This window comes from Populus nigra, chromosome 9 (assembly GCF_951802175.1).
Source record: "Populus nigra chromosome 9, ddPopNigr1.1, whole genome shotgun sequence".
NCBI classification, from domain to species: Eukaryota; Viridiplantae; Streptophyta; class Magnoliopsida; order Malpighiales; family Salicaceae; genus Populus; species Populus nigra.
The window spans coordinates 15662459-15682265 of record NC_084860.1 but is presented as its reverse complement, the minus strand read 5'-3'; the positions used below and the strand labels follow the sequence as shown (position 1 = coordinate 15682265).

Here is a 19807-nt window from a genome sequence, read left to right as displayed (position 1 = left end):
AATAACTGTTATTATATTTTCAAACATTTTATTGACATTTCATGCGAGCAAAAAGCCAAAAACCATCTGGATTATAATAAAATATAATTTATATTATTTTATTATATAACACATGATAGATTGTATATAATTTTTTTAGATAATTATAAGGTATAAATGTAATGGTACCTAATTTAAACTCGATTTATATTATTTTATTTTATTATAACTTATGAATATCTTAATTTTTTAAAATAAAGTATAAATATAATAAATACCGTAGTTGTAAATACTGATTAATGTATAAATAAAATTTGATACAATAGGTAGGTTAACAAATACTCTATGATACCAACTCGAATCCTCACCTTCCGCAAGAGTATGAGTTCAACACTAATGTCACCAACTGTAGGGCAAGTATTAAACGCAATATAATAATTGATATATAATCACAATTTAGAATTTTATTAGTTTGATCTCTGCGCTTTGTAGGTAGAATTTTAAATTCATTTCGAATATAATAAAAAAATATATTAATATTGTGAATGTTTTTTTAAATATCATGTTTTTTAATTAAAAATGTACACATTAATTTTTAATTTTTAATGTTTTTATTAGTTTTCTATTTTGGAAAATTTTCTATCAACAAAATTCCCTTCACATTGAAACTTAATTTCTCAATAAATTCAGTAGTTAAGTTCAAGAAATAATCAATGTTTATTGTAAATCATTTTCTAATAAATATATTATTATTATTATTATTATTATTATTATTCAGATTCTTCAACCAAAGACACAGTTGAAAGCTAACAAATAGTAAATAGGCAATGGAAACCCCCGGCTTAAGAGGGAACATCAAAAGGCAAAAGCACACCGATAACATATACCAAACGACATAAAAATCCTTCTCTCTCTCTCAACCACTCCTCTTTTCATTTCCAACACCTGTAAGATTTGTTCTTTATCTTATAACATCATTATTTCCATAGATAATTAATCTTTTGACTGTTTCTTGCTTTGCTTTCTTTATCTTTTCTTGTTTCTTGAAGTTACTTTGCCTTAAAGTTATGTTCTTGATATGCTTACTGGATCTATCAGCGTATATGCTTCTTGTGGGCATTTTTTAAATTGCTTATAAACCATTCATTTCCTTTTCTTGTTGTGTTTCTGCATCTGGGTTGGTTTTGCTTGGTGGAAATTTGGGTCCTTTTAAAGTTTTTGGAAGGTGCATAGTAGTTGTTCCAAGTTTTTAAATTCGGGTTCTTGTAAATTTGAGTACCTCTTGAATTACAAGTATAAAGCTGATATTTTACCTGGGATTGCTTTCAGGTTCTTGATTATTGATATAATGGAAGGAATCGTCGTTAGAAGGGTCATTCCCTCGGACAATAGTTGCCTGTTCAATGCTGTTGGGTAAATTCTAAACTATGATGCCTCTGTTTTCAGTGATTTCTTGTGTCAATTGAATGAGTTGCTGGTAAAGTTTTAACCTTTGATGCTGTTGTTTTGCTTGTTCGCAGCTATGTTATGGACCATGACAAAAATAAAGCTTATGGGTTGAGACAGGTTCTTGCTTCTCATCTTTATTTTAGCTTTGCTTTCAATATGCTAAATTTGTGTAATTCTTTAAACTTTTGATTTTCATTATGTGGGTTGATTGTAGTTAGAGCAACTTGATTCTTAAAATTTACAATTAAATACTTAGCATAAAGTTTTGATTTTTCAATTGGAAAAGGTGTTTACCATGTTTTATTGTAGACGAATAATGTTTGTATGATTCCTGGTCTGGAGTCACTTCTTAGATGTTGAATGCACTCCTAGTTGAAGGACTGGATGTCTAGATATTAATAAATGCATTCCATTTTCACTTTTTAATTTTAGTTTTTTCTTTTTGGTAGAAAGAATTGTTTTTATCATAATTAGAGATGCCTTAAATTCTCTTTGGATGTATTTTGGTGGATTTTGAAGTTGCAAAATTACAAGAGGAAGGTGACAAATAAAATAAGAACATGGGTAGTTTCAGGGACAAAAATTGGAAATTTTCACCTATATTAAGTGGAAACCATGGCCTCTACACTTAATTAGATGTGAGAAGAAGGTTTTTATTTGGTGGATCCAAGTTGTTAGAGTTGTTTGTTATTTAGCTTCTTTGGTTAACCAAATGAAGATCGTTTTCTAGTTGTGAGAACAAAAATCTTTGGCATAAAAGTAACAAGTGTTGCTTTGTCATCATCATGCTAGCTCTTAGATAATATGTCGTGTAGGAATGGGTTTAAGGTCTTGATTAATTTTTCCCAAGCAATTATATGTACTGTGAAGAAGAAAAGATGATGATTATCACACAAGTCATATCCCAAGTTCAAGATCCTAATCAGCTGGATCAAAAAACACATGCTTCATTATGATTGTAGAAATGTGAAATATGCTATGGAAGTAGAATTCAGAATCAGTCCCCCTTAATTATTGATGCTATCAGTGAGTGGATCTGATTCTAGAGCAATATTTTGCATGGAATCTTTTACAGAATTGCTTGTCAGTTTGCCAAGTGTAAGGACATGTAATAGATTGCAATGGCTAGGCACTGACATTGCTGGACTTGCTATGTGTTATCCTGAAGTATCATTGACGTCTTGATACTTTTCAAATCATTGATAAAGGAACAACTCATCCTTTCCTTCCACTTCAAAAACCTGCATTATTTAAAGTCTGTACTCTTTTTTCCTATCTTATTTTCTTGATGTTCTTTGCAATCAATAATTTTTGTAAGGTTATAGCTGGAACAGTGGCAAGCGATCCAGAAAAATATAATGAAGCATTTCTCGGGAAGCCAAATGGTGAATATTGTAATTGGATTCGTGACTCTGAGAAGTGGGGAGGTAGGTTTAACTTTTTTTTTTCTTGCCTATTGAAACGGTGCTTTAATTTCTATTGGGATGGTTACTGAAATGAAGTGATTTAATTTCTATTGGGATGGTTACTGAAATGAAGTGATTAACCATCTAAATTACGAGACTGTTGTGTAGGACTCTAACAAGCTGCAGTGTCTGTGGGACTCTCTTTAGTCAACAAAATTACGTTCATATTCAATATATGATGATCAAAATTTAGCAGCATATAGGAAAAGCCCCCTTTCACCACTGAGTCATTAGAGTCCTAGAGTTTGGCATCTTGACTTCATGAGCTAAAAGAGTTATTAAAGACAAATTGCTTTTTGCACTCATGTTTAGCATTGGGAATCTAGTAGCTTTATGCAACATCACTCTCTGTTCTCTTATACAAGAAGTGACTCCCAGGTATTATTCATTGCTTTATACCAAGTTCCTTTATTCAATGTAAAGGAAGACTTGGATTCTTGAATCTTTACAAAATAAAACACCTTTTAGGTTTTGTCTTCTCTAAAAGAAAGCTGTGAACACATCAGTTTTGTAATTTGACTTCAATTAAAGAATTCTTTTTATCTCTCACAATAACATATTTTCAAGCATATATAAAGAATTTATAGAACAAGGAATTTAATATTTTCTGCCTAGGAAAAGGGAACCTGTTTGATGAGGACACTTGTCTACAAATGTCAGTGCTGTAAAGGTGGAGGCATAGTTTCCTCTGTATTCTATGAAACACAATGGGAAGCACTTGAGGGATTCCCAGCAAACAAATAACCTATAAGCTGGAAATCATGTCTGCAGTTTTCAGTAGAAAAATTGATATTCTCATAATGATCTAAATACTGGAATTGGAATCCTAAGCATTACATTTTAGCAGTAAAAGGATTGTTCAGTTTAGGTTGTTGGCAGTTGTTAGGTCCGTGGCTTGTATTAAGTGTCTTTAAATTTGTTTTGATTTGATAGGCACCAAAATTATGTCTGCTTTTCTTGAGATCTTTTTCCATTAAAATCTTTTAGGCATTCTTTTCCTTTCACAATCATGCAATAATTTCTGTATGCTTTTTAGATGTTAGTTGTTTGCTCATTGAACTATTCTGATTACTTTTCTTCTTGGTGCTCTCTCGTGAAGGTGCTATTGAGCTTTCAATATTAGCAGATTATTATGGACGTGAAATTGCGGCATATGATATCCAGACCATGCGGTGTGATTTGTATGGTCAGGTCAGTGTTAGTGATATGTTATTTTTGTTTGAAATATCTCCAATTTGAGCATTACTTAATGTTTACAGTCATTTATCTTTATCTTGCTATTTGACAGGACAGGAAGTACTCAGAAAGGGCCATGCTGATTTACGATGGACTACATTATGATGCATTAGCTGTATGTTTTTTCGCTTCCAATATTTTTATTTATTTAATTTTTAGCATGAGATTTCTTGTCAAAATGTAGAATTAAAGGAGGATATAATCACAAAAATGTGTGATCTATGGATCTGGAATACTGGAATGTCTATGGTCTCAGTCCCTACAAGGGAGATCTTGTGGTCAAACATGGTCCTAACCATCAGAGATATTGAACAGTGAGCTTATTATAGACTGCAGGATTGTTTAGTTTCAAATTCCCATGCTTGCTATGCTGTTATAATAATTTATTTAGCTCTCTCTGCTATGCTCCATCAACAATATGTTTTTTTGTCTGTGTATCCCACTTATGGGACCCTTCTCTTGGTTATGCATACAAACAGATGTCTCCATTTGAGGGAGCTCCAGAGGAGTTTGATCAGACCATATTTACTGTACAGAAGGACAGGACCATAGGACCAGCTGAGGGGCATGCTCTTAATCTTGTTAAGGAGCAACAAAGGTATTATTTTTGTAAATAAAATAGGACAAGTGCTTTAACACATGGAAAGAAGTTTCATATTCAAATTCTATTTATGAAATATGTAGCTTTTGTATATTGTGGTCTAAATACATAATGGGAGTGGAAGTAGATTGCATCAACGGATGAAATGCCCTCTAGACAAAGTCCAAATAATTCAGAGGCTAGAGATAAGCTTGATGACCGTGGATCATTTTTTGGCAGCATAGTTCATATCTTCTTGAAAATTTATTTTCCTTTCTAGAATTTTTATGAATCAGATTTTTAAGATACATCTAGGTCACAGTAGTAATTCAGTTTTTGCTCCGATGCTGCTCTGCATTTCAAGAGCATTAGATACTTCCCCAAGGAGTGATCTTAATTTGCACTCTCTCAGCGACTTTATTCTCCAACTAGCAACAATGTAGTTCTTGTTATTTATTTTCCCTATTTGTCTCCATAGGTATATGCTGATTGGTGAAATCTTGTAATCAAGAAGTATTTATTTAATTCTATTGCTTGTAGGAAAAGAAGTTACACAGACACTGCCAACTTCACTTTGCGCTGCGGGGTATGCCAAATTGGAGTCATTGGCCAGAAGGTTAGTTCATACTTGCTCCATTCTCCGTGCGTGCTTGTATTGAGGTTTATGCTATGTTGAGCTATGTTACTATGTTGTCATTTTCATGTTAATATTTAGGAGGCCGTCGAGCATGCACAAACCACAGGCCATGTGAACTTTCAAGAATACAGATGATAGTAACTGTGCAAACCAAACCACAGAAAACAGAAACATCTTCTTTCTCAAGTTCCTCGGCAACTAGAGAGAGGATTGCTGTACTATCCAGTTTGTCAAGTTAATTGTTTTATCAAGGAACCCAAATAAAGATGTTTGTGTGTACTTTTGTTGTTTTCGTGGCTTTGCTGTAACCCTAGCTTTTAGTTGCGTGTACTTGTGTCCGTAATCGATAAAATGTGTTTGGTAACATCTAATTCTTTGGTACCAGCTAATTTCTTTTATGCTGTATGCATAGTTGTCAACCTGGTCTGAGTTTTTCCCACATTAGCATAGTTTGGAAAATAATTCTCATTTTAGTAGAGAAACAATGATCACGCATTTGCTACAGGCGCCATCTTAGGTCGCTTTTTTCTACAGTATCTATGGATTCACATCGTTGATATTTTTCTGACAGTATTGAGAGTTTTATCAGTTTTGTTTTTATTTCATGATGCTAATCTTCTAAGAATGAAAATTCATAGATAACGGGTTTGGCGTGTTATTCTAGTTAACTCAGATGAACTAAAACTATCTTAATGGATTTATTCATATTTATAACTCAAATCAAGTACTTTTATTTTTATTTCTTTTAAAAAAAAATTTTCCATTACAAATATCACATACATGCATTGGGGAGGCCTTTGCGCCAACTATCACGGAACACGTAAGAAATGTATATATAGTTTTAAATGAAGCAGGTTGACGCAGTCCCTTCAATTGACTTGGCCCTAATTACTCCGATCGCTTCTTCCTTAATTTGTGTTTATTAAGTGTATGTTTTTTCTATCTGCAGTCGAATGACAATGACTTGGCTCATGAAATGTTCAAATGGTCACTGTCGATATTGTCGGCCATGGCCATGGCCATGCAGCTTGAATATTGTATGAACTAATGGATCTCATGCTCTAATATATAAAAAGTCTCTTTCTTTCATTTTCCTTTTCTTTAATTTTATTGTTTTTTAATTTAACAGTGAGCTCTTTTTTCCTTTTTCTCCCCTCGATTTTAAGCAAAATCATCAATGTCTGAACTTCATATATTCACGAATTTTATTTTTGGCTCCATTCTTGATCATTTAAACCTGAATTGATAATGACATTAAAACTGCTAAATGGGATCCGAGGGGTGGCGTGACTTCCATTTACAAGTTTCTGTTCCTGAGATAAATTTTGTTTTTGTCTTCGTACCCCCAACTAAACACTCTAACTATACACGTTTCTGTTCCATTTGTATTTGACTGTTATTATTATTACAAGGTTCAACAAGCCTAGAGTTTCTCCAGGAAGATAGCCTTTTAATTTGATATGTCTAAGATCCCCGTCTGTCTTTCAGAATTTGAAGGTTTGTGCATCAAACACAAACCAACAAGCTCCAAGAAGGGGTTTGTAAAATAAAATAAACACAGTATTATATATATTTCATCAGCCGTGGATAGAAATAAAATAAATTCCTGAATGTTTTTTAACATATATAATTTGTTAACAGTAAAAGAGAAATAACATATTTTTTAACAAAGAATTAAAAAGAAAAAGGAACGATTCTTTTAGCAGTAAAACCGAAAACTGGTTCCTGTATATATATATATATGTGCAGGAAAATGCAAAATGTATAGAGCTTGCTAACTTAATTAACTAGTAAGGCTACATATCTTTTTCCCTACAAAACGAAACTCTGTACAACAAGAACCCATAAATGGATCATCGTCCGTCCTATCCCTCAGCAAAATCAGCTCATAATCACTCAGGTATACTCTGTAGATTAGGCCTCCAGGACTGTTGTTGTGGCTCATATGATCTATGATCACTACTAGCATTCATCAACTGGGACAGAATTTGTTGCACTGATAGTCCCTTTACTTCAGCCTTACCCAGCAACTCCTTGAGTTGTTTCTTTGTAATCTTGATCTTCACTGTTGTACTTGTTGTTGTTGTTGAAGAAGAAGATGTGAAATCTCTCATCTTATTATGATCTCCAAGAGGCCCTTTCTCTTCTATGTTGTTCATGGCCTTCTCTTGCATGTCATGTCCTGAAATATGCCTCCAGAAATTTCCCATTTTTTTTACTATCTTTTGAGGGTGTGATGGCGTATAGATGTTTATGCAGAGAGAACAAGTTCTGGGCATGGAGAGGAATGGCATGTTATATAGGGAGGGACATGGCGCGTTGTAGAAGAAGGAGAGGGAGAAAGAATCAGACCTGATTTGTTGCCACGTGAGATGACATGATGAGTGACCTGGCAATTGCATGTGTTGACCATATTACCACTCTGCACGTGATGGCAGAGTAATCTTATCCATAATAAAAGTTGCTGCTGGTGGGCACAGCTGTTGCTGGTGTGCTTGCATGGCTTGGCTCGGCTTGGCTTAATTTTTGTGGTGTTCTTCGTCAAAGGGGTTGAGATGGTGATTCAAGTGTAACATGACAGTTTAGTTTCTGATTATTTACTGGGATGTAGGTTTTTTTAGAAATTAAGTTTTAAAGAAATAAATTTAAAAAAAGTAAATTATTTTTTGATATTTAGTAGTGTAATAAAAATTAAATTAAAAAATACTTTCTAGTATTTGGTTATCTCATGAAAAATAAGTTAGAAAATAACTTATTAATATTTTATTTTTTTCAAGTTTATTAAAATAATAAGAAACAAATCTTACAAATTAAAAATTTAAATGAGAATGAAATTAAAAAAAATATAACTTTATAAATTATTTTAAATAAAATAAATAATAATCAAAATAATATAAATTAAATCTTGTTTTTTTAATAATTATTTATATTTTATAATATAAGTATTTAGTAATTATAGCTTGAGCCTCGTGATATTTTATTTCATGAATACCTAGATGGAAAAATATAACACAAATTATTTATTATGTAGAAATATATAATAAGGATAATCCTCTTATGTTTGAATAAAAAGTAATGATAAAAGGGTCCGGCTAACGGCTAGAAATAGCTTGGGACCAAGCCAAAACTAGAAGGACTAAAGAGCGGTTATCTAGGTGTGAACACGGTTTGAGATAGAATCTTCAGGCCTAAAAGTGCAAGTGTGAACGCAAACAAGCGAAAGGAATCTTTCACCTGGATGCCTTTTGCCACTGCACTATCCCGTGTGCCGTCCTCACCTTTATTATAATAATATTTTAATTAAAGTAATTTATAATTAATCATTACCGCAATTATGACAATCAAAGCTTATCCCCTGATTAAGCTATTCCCTTCACACCAATCAGGATGGTCCTGTTCCTTTTTTCTTGCATCCTTTTTATTTTAAAAATATTTTAAAAAAAATTATTTGTTTTTATTTTTTTTCTTTATTTTAAATTAATAGGTTTTAAAATCATTTAAATATACTAATGTAAAAAATTATTTTTAAAAAATAAAAAAATATTATCCTAATATATTTATAAATAAAAAATATTTTTTTTAAATTAACCGTAATCACATTTCCAAACCAGATTCTAAAAACTAAAATAATTTATATATCCTTTGGCTTTTCAGAAATCCTACCTACGGAAGCAAATATTTCATCTTAGAAAATAAAAATCTTAATCTATGCCTTTGAGTATTATTTTTCTTAAATAATTGTAGCATGAGAGGACCACGTTATTTATATTTTAGCATTAATTTGATGTACGTATGGGAGAAGAATAATGAAAATAATTTAGTTAAGTAGTCAATTCTTCTATCTACAGCACTTTCTTCGTTCAAATATCTGCATAAATTATTATTAATTCACAGTATTTATATGATTAAAATAAACAAATAAAATATGCTCACACGCACACATTTTAGCTGTTAAATTCGACTTGACTTAATGAATTCATCCGAGAAATCCAAAACTTGATCCTTGCTAGGTTTTGTTTTTAGTTTATATTGACAAGATCAAACTCATTTAAATTGGATTATTTTTAAATTATTTAATTAAACTCAGTTCATCCTTTTTATATATTAACCCGATAACCCTAGTTTTTTTTTTTTTTTTGCATATTAGTCCATAGTTTTTAGATCAGACAACTATGATATATATAAATTATAGGCAATTTCTATAATCTCAGATTTTTGGATGCAAACTTGGGAAAATCCACACCTACTTCAAGTCTTCTCCTCTTAAAAAGACTCGGGAAAATCCACGCCTACCTATAGATATGGTCTAATTCTGCATGCATAATTAATAAAGAACTAGTGTTTAGGCCCATGGAATTGACAAAACAAGGTTAATTAAATTGATCCGACGAAAGTTGTTGGCAGGCTTGACACGAAGTTGAACTTCTCGAGGATGGTTGGTGGTCTAACTTGGCTACGTTGATCACTTACCTCTCGAACAATCCCATGCACGAGCTGCTATCCTCCAGAAGGCAAATCGAACCTAAAAAGGTTAAGAAACCACTAAAAATGGATGCTTGGCTCTGGCTGCCCTCTCATCCTCCACCCAACTTAATGGGATCCTTACACGTGGCACCCCATCCCTCATTGCGTTTCTATGGTTTTTTATTTTATGCGAGAAACTAATCTTTAAGGATCTTTGCTCGAGAGAAAACAGAGTGATTTTTGAGGGATCGAAGAAGGAAGAGGGGAGATTAAAATAAAATGAATCTAAGCACTTTGATGGCTCAACAGCATGAAAAACAGCTACACTGTGATGTAATCCTGAGAAAAAAAAACTAAAATAAATAAATTAACCAGACGTACGTACGTGTGCTAGCTAGTTGTTTATTATATAATATATGGTCTTAAGACTAGATCAAATCACTCAGATCGATCTATATATATTCATTCTTAGTTAAAACCATGTTGAGGCCGCCAAAAATTGAAGTAAGCATTGCTACTTCCTTGCCTTTTGACTCGAAGAGGTAGCTGACTGACTACTCAACTGAGAAAACAAACCCTAACCTACCGTACCATGCAAATGATCATCCTATGCCGATGGAGAAAATGCTTGGAAATTGTGTGCCATTTGGGATTTTCTTGGGTTGACCGTCTTTCATTGGCTGTTGTGGTAATCTTCTCCTGTTCCATGTAATTATCATTTAGAATATATAAATGTTAAATTATCATTTAATTTTTATTCCATTTTAATTACGAGATAGATAAGAACAGCTAGCGCATATTTAATTCACCTTCAGGGACTGGAATGGAATGGGATTGAATTCTCAAATATCAACATCTTGGTAGTTAACTAACTAAAACTTGCCAATAATTAGGTTTATGGTACACGATCACAATTAGTTCGAGCAGTGTAAATTGCCCTAACAACTAGAGAAATCCTTAATTCTCTAGCAATATACCGCTCAAAAACATTTTTTTTTGTTTTTCCTTTTTTATATATATACTAGAATATTTTTAAAGTATTACTAGCTCCTCTCTTAATTATGCGTTTTGGATTGAGAAAAAAAACCAATTAATTAAATTTTTTTAAAATACGATTTTTATTATCTTTCCGAACTAATATTCCAATGAAAAACCTAAACGTACCGTATCATGCAAATGAAATGCTATACATTCTGTAGTCATTAGAGAAATGCATGGACATTAATATCGTATACCATTTGGGATTTAATTTTCTTGGTTCGACTGTGTGTTCATTGGCTGCTATATATATATGGTAACTAACCCATTATTGTTAATTATTTCTTGTTACGATTAGGCTTTTTTTTTTTTGAATTCGAGAAAACCCCACTTCTAAGAAAGCTCACTTTATGGGTCTAGGTAAGTGAATAAAATCCTGGCTATCCGAGGTTTTTATAAGAGATGAATGCCCTGACTTGAACTTGATCTCAAATCCTTTGCTATCACACTACATCTCTGGAGACAATATAGAGGAAACCATAAATATTGCTCCTATATCTAAATGTTTAAGGGATTTATTCGGGAGTTAGCTAAGAAGAAGCACAGACGTTTAGGTCTATAAGAGATTAGTTTATTATAGGTTTGGTCGAGACTCGAGATTGGAAAGATTTGCACCACATGCCTGCCTGATCAACCGACTTGGTCTTTAGCTAAATCAGTTCGTCAAAGTTGTGGATTCAATAATAATCAGTCAACAACTTGATGCTTCGTTTACTTGCTCAAAGTCATGTACATTAATTTAAATATAAAAGTTTCTATAATCACGTAGATTAAACTTTTTCTTATTATTAATCTATTATGATGTTATGATATGGATGTTCTATGTTTGACTGGGCAACAAAAACTAAATTGTCTGGATGCATGAAAGCTAACATGAAAACATCTTTAAATGTAGTTTTAAAAAAATCTTGTATTAATTATAAAATTTAATTCGAAATCAATCAGTTCAAAGCTCAGGAAATGAATTGATGGGTTAATCCGCAATTAGTAAGTCAACCCAAGTTATGTTTTTTTTAAAATTTGTTTAATATTTTTCTTAAATAAAAGAAAAACAATGCTATTTTAATAATAAAAATAAAAAAGACAAGGTTGAAAGCAAAACTTCACTGTTTTGAATTGAATTAACAAGTCATTATCAGGCTAGGTTTTATAAATGTGGTAATGACTTTGGCGATGTTTTACTCGAAGTTGAAAAACGAAAGCATTGATTGGTCTTTTCATTTGCTCATCATGCATGTTTCTTCTCTCTCAATTTGTCAAGAGGGATGATGGATCTGCTCGGAATTCTAAACGGAAGCCACAACCTATGCAAATAGCTTCTTTGAGCGGGCAGATATTCTCTCTTTTGGTTCTGGATTACTGGGTGGGGATCGAATTCTAAATTCTCAACATGGTATCTGAGACTCGGCAGGCATAATTTGCCAAAAATTGTGAATATGCATGCTACATGAAAACAATGTACGTAGTTTGGCAATGGAAATCTTCCTAAAACGAGAGAAAATGCTCTCTGGCAGTGTACTAGTACTGGCCAAGCTCTTCAAGGCAGCAGCACCCAAGCAGAAGTCAAGAAAACAAAATAGAAAAACATAGAGAAAACAGGTCAAAATCACAGATTGACACTATGCAGGTTCCACCACCAAAACTGCTGAAAATTGAAGAATTTCACGTAAACAACACCTTTTAAATGTCACCAAGAATTTGCTTACTATAACAACAAAGCATTCACAGAAGCGTTGAGCATTGTCTTGTGTTGGGATATTAGGATTATACGAATTGGTTATAAACAACAGGCACATTTATAATATTTGTATTGTTATTATATATTATTTGATCCAATATTTCAAGGTTAGATAATGTATATAATAATAATAATAGGTCAAAAAATCTAAGAAATATATATTACAGGTCGAGATGGATAAATTTTTTAAAAACATGATTAACTTAACTTAACTCATATAATTTATATTTTTTTAATCTTTATATCTGATAGGTTTTTAATTAAAAATTTATTTATATTTTATATAGAAATATTTTTACTCCAAAGCTTTTATTAGCAGGTTTCCTATTAAATTTCTTTACATAGAATATTTTTTTTATCTCTATTCTACAGAGGAGGAGAAGTTATCTAGAATTTAATAATAATACAATATATAAAAATTAGACTTAATATTAGAGTACCATGACACCTACAATCCATGCTATAGATCCACCTCTAAATACAAACCTATAAAAATTAACAATATAAACTCAATTCGTAAATATCTATAATATTTATAAAAAGATTTAGACTAACCTAATATATCAAACCCTCTTCGGTTAAAAATAAATTAAATAAATCAAATTTATAATTTATAAAATATTAATTAGATATACTTATAAATTCAAACCCGATGCAATTATATTTATAAACACCTCTATATACTTATTTCGGCCCATAAAAATAATTTAAACTCGATGTTTTAAGCTCATTATTGGAGAAAAAACTTTGTTTAAAGCAACAGAAAAGCGATGGAGTGAAAAAGTTGAACAGAGAAAGATTGACTGTTATAATCACAGCTGACACGTTACAATGTACACGTATTACATGTATGAGGCCTTGTATGCTGATACATTTCTATTTGACAAGGCCGATAAACATGCACACAACTTCAGTGATCAAGAACCACACTTGTGGGAATTCCTGTGCAAGTTGTGAGGCTGTGCTAAAGATCAAATATCACCCCATTGTTTGTAGTTCACAGAAACCGGCAAGTGCAATGAAAATGTCCACTTTTTACAAGTTTCTACGGAGCTCAGAAAACTCTTCTGTTGGTGAGAGATCATCATGCTTCTGGGTAGCATCTCTATCAGCCATCAGAGGCAAAAAGGGGTGTAACTCTGGTTGGGGAAATAGCAGCTTCAGACGAAAAGCATCTACTCCATTCAAGTAATAGCGAAAGAGTCGTTTTGCTCTAATAAAACCAAGACGGCCATATAGTGCGAGTGCTCCTTTATTTGTTACTTCTGCTTCCAATGTTACCTTAGGAGAGGAAAAAACAAAGACACAAAACAATAAAAAAAAATGACAACTAGACGTCATCTCTTCACACTAATGAAAGAATTAGCATGCTTGAATGAATGAACATAAAGTTGGGATATCTTAAAGCATACGCAAATACGGGAAATGTACTCATTCAATGACCGACATTCTTTGGTGTGGTATTCATATGTTATGGAATAGACCAATATTTATCATCAGATTAGCAGAAAAACAGTCCGATAATCATATGAAGTTCATTTCAACTGTTCTGATATCCTCCATTCATAGTAAATGCAGAAATCCATACTGTTCGAACCAACTCAATATTCTCTCCTACCTTTTCTTTTTATGTCTTTGTCCAATTTGAAAAAAGAAAGCATATTCATGCACGAAAGTGATATAACTAGAAATAGAATTAATGCATTATACACAAACACAAGAACGATCAGCAAAGCCAACAAATTTTAGAAGCAAAGCCTCACAAATTATTGGCTTCTTGGGACAGCAAACATTTAAGTAAAACTTTGGAAATATGATACTGCAGCTAAGGATGGAGATGCCATATGCATGGACTTTTTTTTTTCCATGGAATCATCCTTTCAACAAAGAAAATTGAAAATTTATGGGATTGTTCAATTTAACCATATCCACAAATCAGCTATGAGTTCCTAAGGTCATGTAGGTCCAATCAGTCATTGAAAGTCAAAATATCACACATAACCTGGTATTACATTAATAACACAATTCATTGTTTGCATGGACTGATGTTTAATTGCAGGGATATCTCCAAGATACAGCAAGCTTAACCCTAATAATGATTAACACAAGAGGAGAGATGGATTTGAAATAACACCTGCAGAGAGAAATAACTAAGAGATCACACAGTATACACATGCACAGATACCAAAAAAGTTCAGAAGAAATTGTTTTTGGAGGCTTGAACAAGAGGCCAAGCATCACCATTTACACATATGCCAAGTTGCCAACGAAATTCAAGAGGAAAGCTTGCTTTCCCCTTAAGTTTGAGATCAAGAGTGCAGAGGGACAGAAAGGAAAAGTATTCAAATAAGGCAGTGAAGGTAATCACTTGAGCAGTTGCCCGATTCTCATTCTTTCCTATGCTATTTCAAACCTCAAACAGACACTTAATGTTTGATGATGATGCTTAAGAAATAGAGCTATTTTAAGGCTGCTCTAATAGACCCTCATTCAGTACCATTGAAAGTCCAAATGAAGCTTAGGGGTAAAAATTCGTACTTTCTTTATGAATTGTGATGTTGTACAAATAATGCTACATTAAGACGAGTACAAACCAAAAGGCACAACAATTAAAATTCAACAAACCTCTTCACATCCTGATTCCATCATCACTTGAATAGATCTGGTAACAAGTTCTGTGGCTGCAATATGAAGATAATTTCAATACAAGTTACAACACGCCCATATACAAACATGACATATCAACACCCAACCTAAAAACTATAAAAAACCTAAGCTACATGCAATCCATTGTAAATGCCACCCCAAATGTATGAAAACAAACAGTTGACCTCGAGTTCAAATCAAATACAGACTGTTAACATACACAAGCATCCCAAACAAACATATTTCTACTACTGATGTCATCAATGCATGACCATTTTCTTGACAACCTCACCCCCCTTGCCTTCAGCGTTTCTAATAAATCTATAGTACAGAAAAAACCATTCAAGATTCACATATACGATCCAAGACAACCTAAAACTGTGCACAAAACCCCAACACGAAAAGAAAACCGAAACCATTACCAATGCCTCTTCCTCGATAAGGTTTGATGACAACTAACATAGCAATGTAACCTCTAAACGTTGAATTCCGATGATCCCCCATCTTACACACAACAGTCCCTACACATTTCCCTTTGTGAAACGCCTGAAATTGAAAACCCACCAACACAAACAAAATTACAGCAAAAAAAATTCCCAAGAACATAAAAAAAAGAACAGAAGGAAAAGAATCACACTTACCAAGAAAGAAAGTTGTGGCCAAAGATAAACAAAGTAACGGTATGTGAAGATGGAGTAAGGTTCACTAAGTTCTTGATCCACAAGATTCATGATTAATGGTAAGTGATGCTCACCACCGTAGCTAACGTATTCGATCTCTGAAGCATCGAATTCTTCTTTTCTCTCTCTTTCTTGAGCTTTTTCCATTGTTGTCTTTCTGCCTGTTTCTTGACGACGACTGTGCCAGGGGTTCAAACTCCAAAGAGTAGAACTGAAGGGTGGTTGTCAGAAAATGGAGTTCGATTTGCTGGCTTACGTGTTGGGCTTAGGAGGATTGGTCTTTATATCTAGGCTTCATGCTTCCACCATTTCTCAGTTTCATGCTAGGTTTAGCAAAAGGCCCATGATTATTAATTTCCGTCAATTTAACTAATAAATAACTTTTTATAATTTCTTTTTTAAAAAACGAAAAGTTTTTTTGAGAAAAGTTTGATAATAGTAAATAAATACTAATGGGGTTTTTGTTTTTGTTTTTTGAAAAATAGGAAAGAAAAACAAATATAACATGAAAGAGTGAAAAGTAGCTTAACTATTTATTTTTTTTAAAAAAAAAAACTTAGATTTAATAAGCAAATAAAAATCCCTCCAAAATTCAACTTAAGAGCGCGGCAAGCCAATGCCCCTTTCACCCCCTCGCTTCAAAAAGCCCTCTCCATTCCCCTCTTTCTCGAAAAAATGGCAGATATCGAGCCTCCCACGTTCTCTCTCGGGTTAGATTTAGATCTCGAATCGGAGCCCCGAATACCCACCCACCACTTCCAAACCTCCACGCTCAATCCAGCTCCAAATTCAAGCTCAAATACACCATCAGACGACCAAAATGGGGGACCCCAGGTCATGGATTCCGAAGAAGAGGAGGAAGAACTCGGGCCCGATGTCATGGATTCGGATCCTGAACCCGGACCTGGCCCGACCCGGGTCTTAAGGCGGTTAAGACGAGGACCCGCGACCCAGAAATCAAAGGTGAGGAAGGTGGAATTGGAGGGTTTTTGTTGTGATCATGGAGATGATGATATTGAAGAGTTCTCCTCACAAGAAGATTTTGGTGTTGGAGGTAAATTTCAGAAGCAATGGCTTTTATTTTTAGTTATTTTTAATAGTTTTGAAATGGTTTTTTTGAGATTTTTTTTTGGAATAATCTTGAGGTGGGTTTTGATGATAAAGTTGGAATCTTGAGTGAAATTTATGATTTGATTTTGTGTTATCTTTGAGGGATTGAATTAATACTATTTGCTTTGATGTTGTAGAAAGGTTAGAATAATTTTGAAGTTATCTTTTCTATGTTGAATATGTGCTTTTTAATGGAAATGATGATTTGGGCCAATGTTGTTTCATGGGGTTTGAGTTATAGTATGTATGTATTGATGTTGTAGAGTAAGTCAGTATAATGGGCGTTGCAATAACAGATCTTGAAGTTGATAAGAGATAGGTTTTGTTTAGTTGTTTTGTCGAGGGACTTTAGATTGGGGATGTTTTGTTCAGTAGGTGTTGTATTGGGAATTCTCGGTTTCCTAATTTCCTCGGAAAATATTGCTGGTTAGTAAATGAGTAGATGTATGGAACTTTGGTTAATTTGGTGAAGGGCTTGATGCGATTTTCTCTTGTAGGCTCCATTTCTAAGAATTTATTAGCTTAGAGTTATGCTTTAGATTCTAATATGTGATTAAGCTTTAGTTCATGTCAGGCATTATGTTGAGATATTCGCTCTTTTGGATTGTTGGTGTACATTTTGATGACGAGGATTTATCATATTGTGAATGTCAATCTAACCCTTGGATGGTTGTAAATTCCTTTTCCAAAGCAGTTCTTCAGTCAGTAATGGTTATAGAAGAACATGTATTACTGCGACTAAGTTGTTTCCATTAAATGCTTCGTTCTCTGTTTTCGGTGATTGTTTTATAATTTGATGTTGATATCTCAAGTGCATGTTCAGTGTCTGTTCTGTTGTTAGATTTTAGTTTGCAGAGATGTAAGTGCCTTTTCTTTTTTATGACAGATGCCAAAGTATCAACTCAGTTCACTTCTGTTTGTAGTAGTTCGAAGGTTCCACTGAAAGGATGTGGGGTTTTAACCAGTCAATCACCAAGCTTACTGAAGGGAAATAAAAAGGAACAGGCATCGATTGCCTCCGTGTCTTCCAGTTTGGAGACAGGTCACAGTGGGTTGATGTTTCCAAAGTTAACAATAAGTCCTCTTCGAAGGTTTCAGTTGATTGATTCTGATTCTGATGAGGCTTCTATCAGTACAGATGCTAGTGGAAAAACTCAGAAAACTGATTCATCCTCAAAGAAGCAACAGCCAACTACAAGTGAACGTAAAAATAAAACGTTGTTGGGTAAACATCGAAATGAGGATTTATGGAAAGATTTCTGTCCAATAAAGAGTTATCCGGTTCAGACACCTGTTCTGGATGAGATGTGTAATGAGTATTTCCAATCTCTTCAAGATAATAAGAATAAAGCTCATAAACTGCAGAGCAATTTGCCAACAGGTGACAGCACACGCTTTCATCAAGATCCAAATAGCATGGTGGACTTTCAGCAATGCTGGAATTTAGCTGACCCTCTTCCTCCAGCTCATCATTACTTCTTCCATGAAGATCTGAGGATTCAGAGATTGGTCCACAGCCGGTTACCCTACTTTTTCCCACTGGGCATTGTTAACAACAAAGGAAACCAATTAATTACTGAATCAGCTATCGATTACATGTAATTTCCTTTATATCTCACACTTCAGTCGCTTCTTCATACACAGTACCAATTTTTGTTATGATGCGTAGTTGTCATTTCAGGAGCCAATTCAATAGAGAAGCTTCTAGAAAGCAAGGAACTCAGAGAACTAACAGCGAGAAAAGCTCAACAAGGGGAAGAAACAAATCCAAGAAATCAAATGCTGGAGAAGTTTCACTTGCTTCTGAAGGATGGTTGGACCCCAAAAGCAGTACTGCCATTCCAAAGGATGCTGGGAAAAGACGGGTGCATGCAAGTGACCAAGGTGGTGGTCATTGGTATACGTCGCCTGAAGGGAGGAAGGTATGTTGAATTACTGTACGGGGAAATGCAAATTTTAAAGGATCCAAATTCTTTCCGACAGTAACCATTCAATAGCAGAAGTACAAATTTCAACTTATAGGTCTTACAAAGCTTCGGATTTCTTGTGGATGGTTGATGGCCAATGCAATCTTTCTGTAGGATAATCTGCAGCTTTTCCTAATAATCTTGAACCTCTGCAGGTTTATATCTCAAAAAATGGTCAGGAGTTGTCAGGTCAAATTGCCTACAGACATTACAAGAAGGTAAAATTTATGAACTTAAATTGTTTCCCTTGCAGGCATCGAGAAAGATGTTTTATAGAATATATCGAGTATTGGTAATAATTCGTAACCATATGCATTTCTTGCTGACAGGATAGTGGAGGGTTTAGAAGGTCAAAAAAGAAAATAAACACCAAGGGGAAGGGTTCACAAAGTCAAAAGAAAGCAAACGCCAAGAAAAAGCGAGGCTGATTTTTTGTTTTTATTTCTTCGAGGGTAAATGAGAGGCTGGATGACGAGTATTGGACAAAACATGTAAGCAATACATGTTTGTGTCGTTTTTTGCCTGCAGTCGCTGTATAACGTTCAATAAACTCCGCATGCCTTCCAACTTGTCCTTGCCCATTCTCATTTGGTATTTGTCGCTATTTTCTCCAACCATTCTTGGTCCAACTTCTCTTCCAGTGTGACAATAGGAAGAGAAACCATTAATCCTGTACAAGCTCTGATTCAGAGGGTTTATATGGCAATGTGTTCCGTTTAGCAGTTAATTCCAAAGTTTTAATATTGTATATCATGCTTCTGCTAACAATGGCTCATTGTTCAATGAGCATGGTTTCCTCACAAACCATTTGTTTTCG

The 19807-nt window shown here is 33.7% G+C and overlaps 4 protein-coding genes across 5 annotated transcripts; 2 read left to right on the top strand and 2 right to left on the bottom strand.

Moving 5' to 3' along the window:
• The first annotated feature begins 770 nt into the window (after positions 1 to 770).
• Positions 771 to 5766, top strand: LOC133703947 (OVARIAN TUMOR DOMAIN-containing deubiquitinating enzyme 2-like). Of its 2 annotated transcripts, none has more exons than XM_062128695.1 (9): positions 771 to 926; positions 1309 to 1392; positions 1500 to 1545; positions 2747 to 2855; positions 3994 to 4085; positions 4183 to 4245; positions 4610 to 4728; positions 5251 to 5326; positions 5426 to 5766. In XM_062128695.1, the coding sequence occupies exons 2-9, from the start codon at positions 1328 to 1330 to the stop codon at positions 5480 to 5482; spliced, it is 627 nt and encodes a 208-aa protein (XP_061984679.1). In that variant the 5' UTR covers positions 771 to 926; positions 1309 to 1327; the 3' UTR covers positions 5483 to 5766. The 2 variants fall into 2 exon arrangements, with proteins under 2 accessions (XP_061984679.1, XP_061984680.1); XM_062128696.1 differs by lacking the exon at positions 771 to 926 and adding an exon at positions 979 to 1204.
• A 1473-nt stretch (positions 5767 to 7239) lies between these two features.
• Positions 7240 to 7557, bottom strand: LOC133702796 (uncharacterized). Its single transcript, XM_062127111.1, has one exon. It carries the CDS (start codon positions 7555 to 7557, stop codon positions 7240 to 7242), a length of 318 nt encoding a protein of 105 aa, XP_061983095.1.
• Positions 7558 to 13371: 5814 nt separating this feature from the next.
• LOC133702867 (N-alpha-acetyltransferase MAK3-like) lies at positions 13372 to 16251 on the bottom strand. The gene is made up of 4 exons (XM_062127188.1): positions 15875 to 16251; positions 15656 to 15779; positions 15213 to 15268; positions 13372 to 13868 (listed from the first exon to the last, which is right to left on the bottom strand). The coding sequence occupies exons 1-4, from the start codon at positions 16058 to 16060 to the stop codon at positions 13623 to 13625; spliced, it is 612 nt and encodes a 203-aa protein (XP_061983172.1). The 5' UTR covers positions 16061 to 16251; the 3' UTR covers positions 13372 to 13622.
• Positions 16252 to 16419: 168 nt separating this feature from the next.
• LOC133702865 (uncharacterized) lies at positions 16420 to 19717 on the top strand. The gene is made up of 5 exons (XM_062127187.1): positions 16420 to 16967; positions 17910 to 18621; positions 18705 to 18945; positions 19146 to 19208; positions 19320 to 19717. Exons 1-5 carry the CDS (start codon positions 16589 to 16591, stop codon positions 19416 to 19418), a joined length of 1494 nt encoding a protein of 497 aa, XP_061983171.1. The 5' UTR covers positions 16420 to 16588; the 3' UTR covers positions 19419 to 19717.
• The last annotated feature ends 90 nt before the right edge of the window (positions 19718 to 19807 follow it).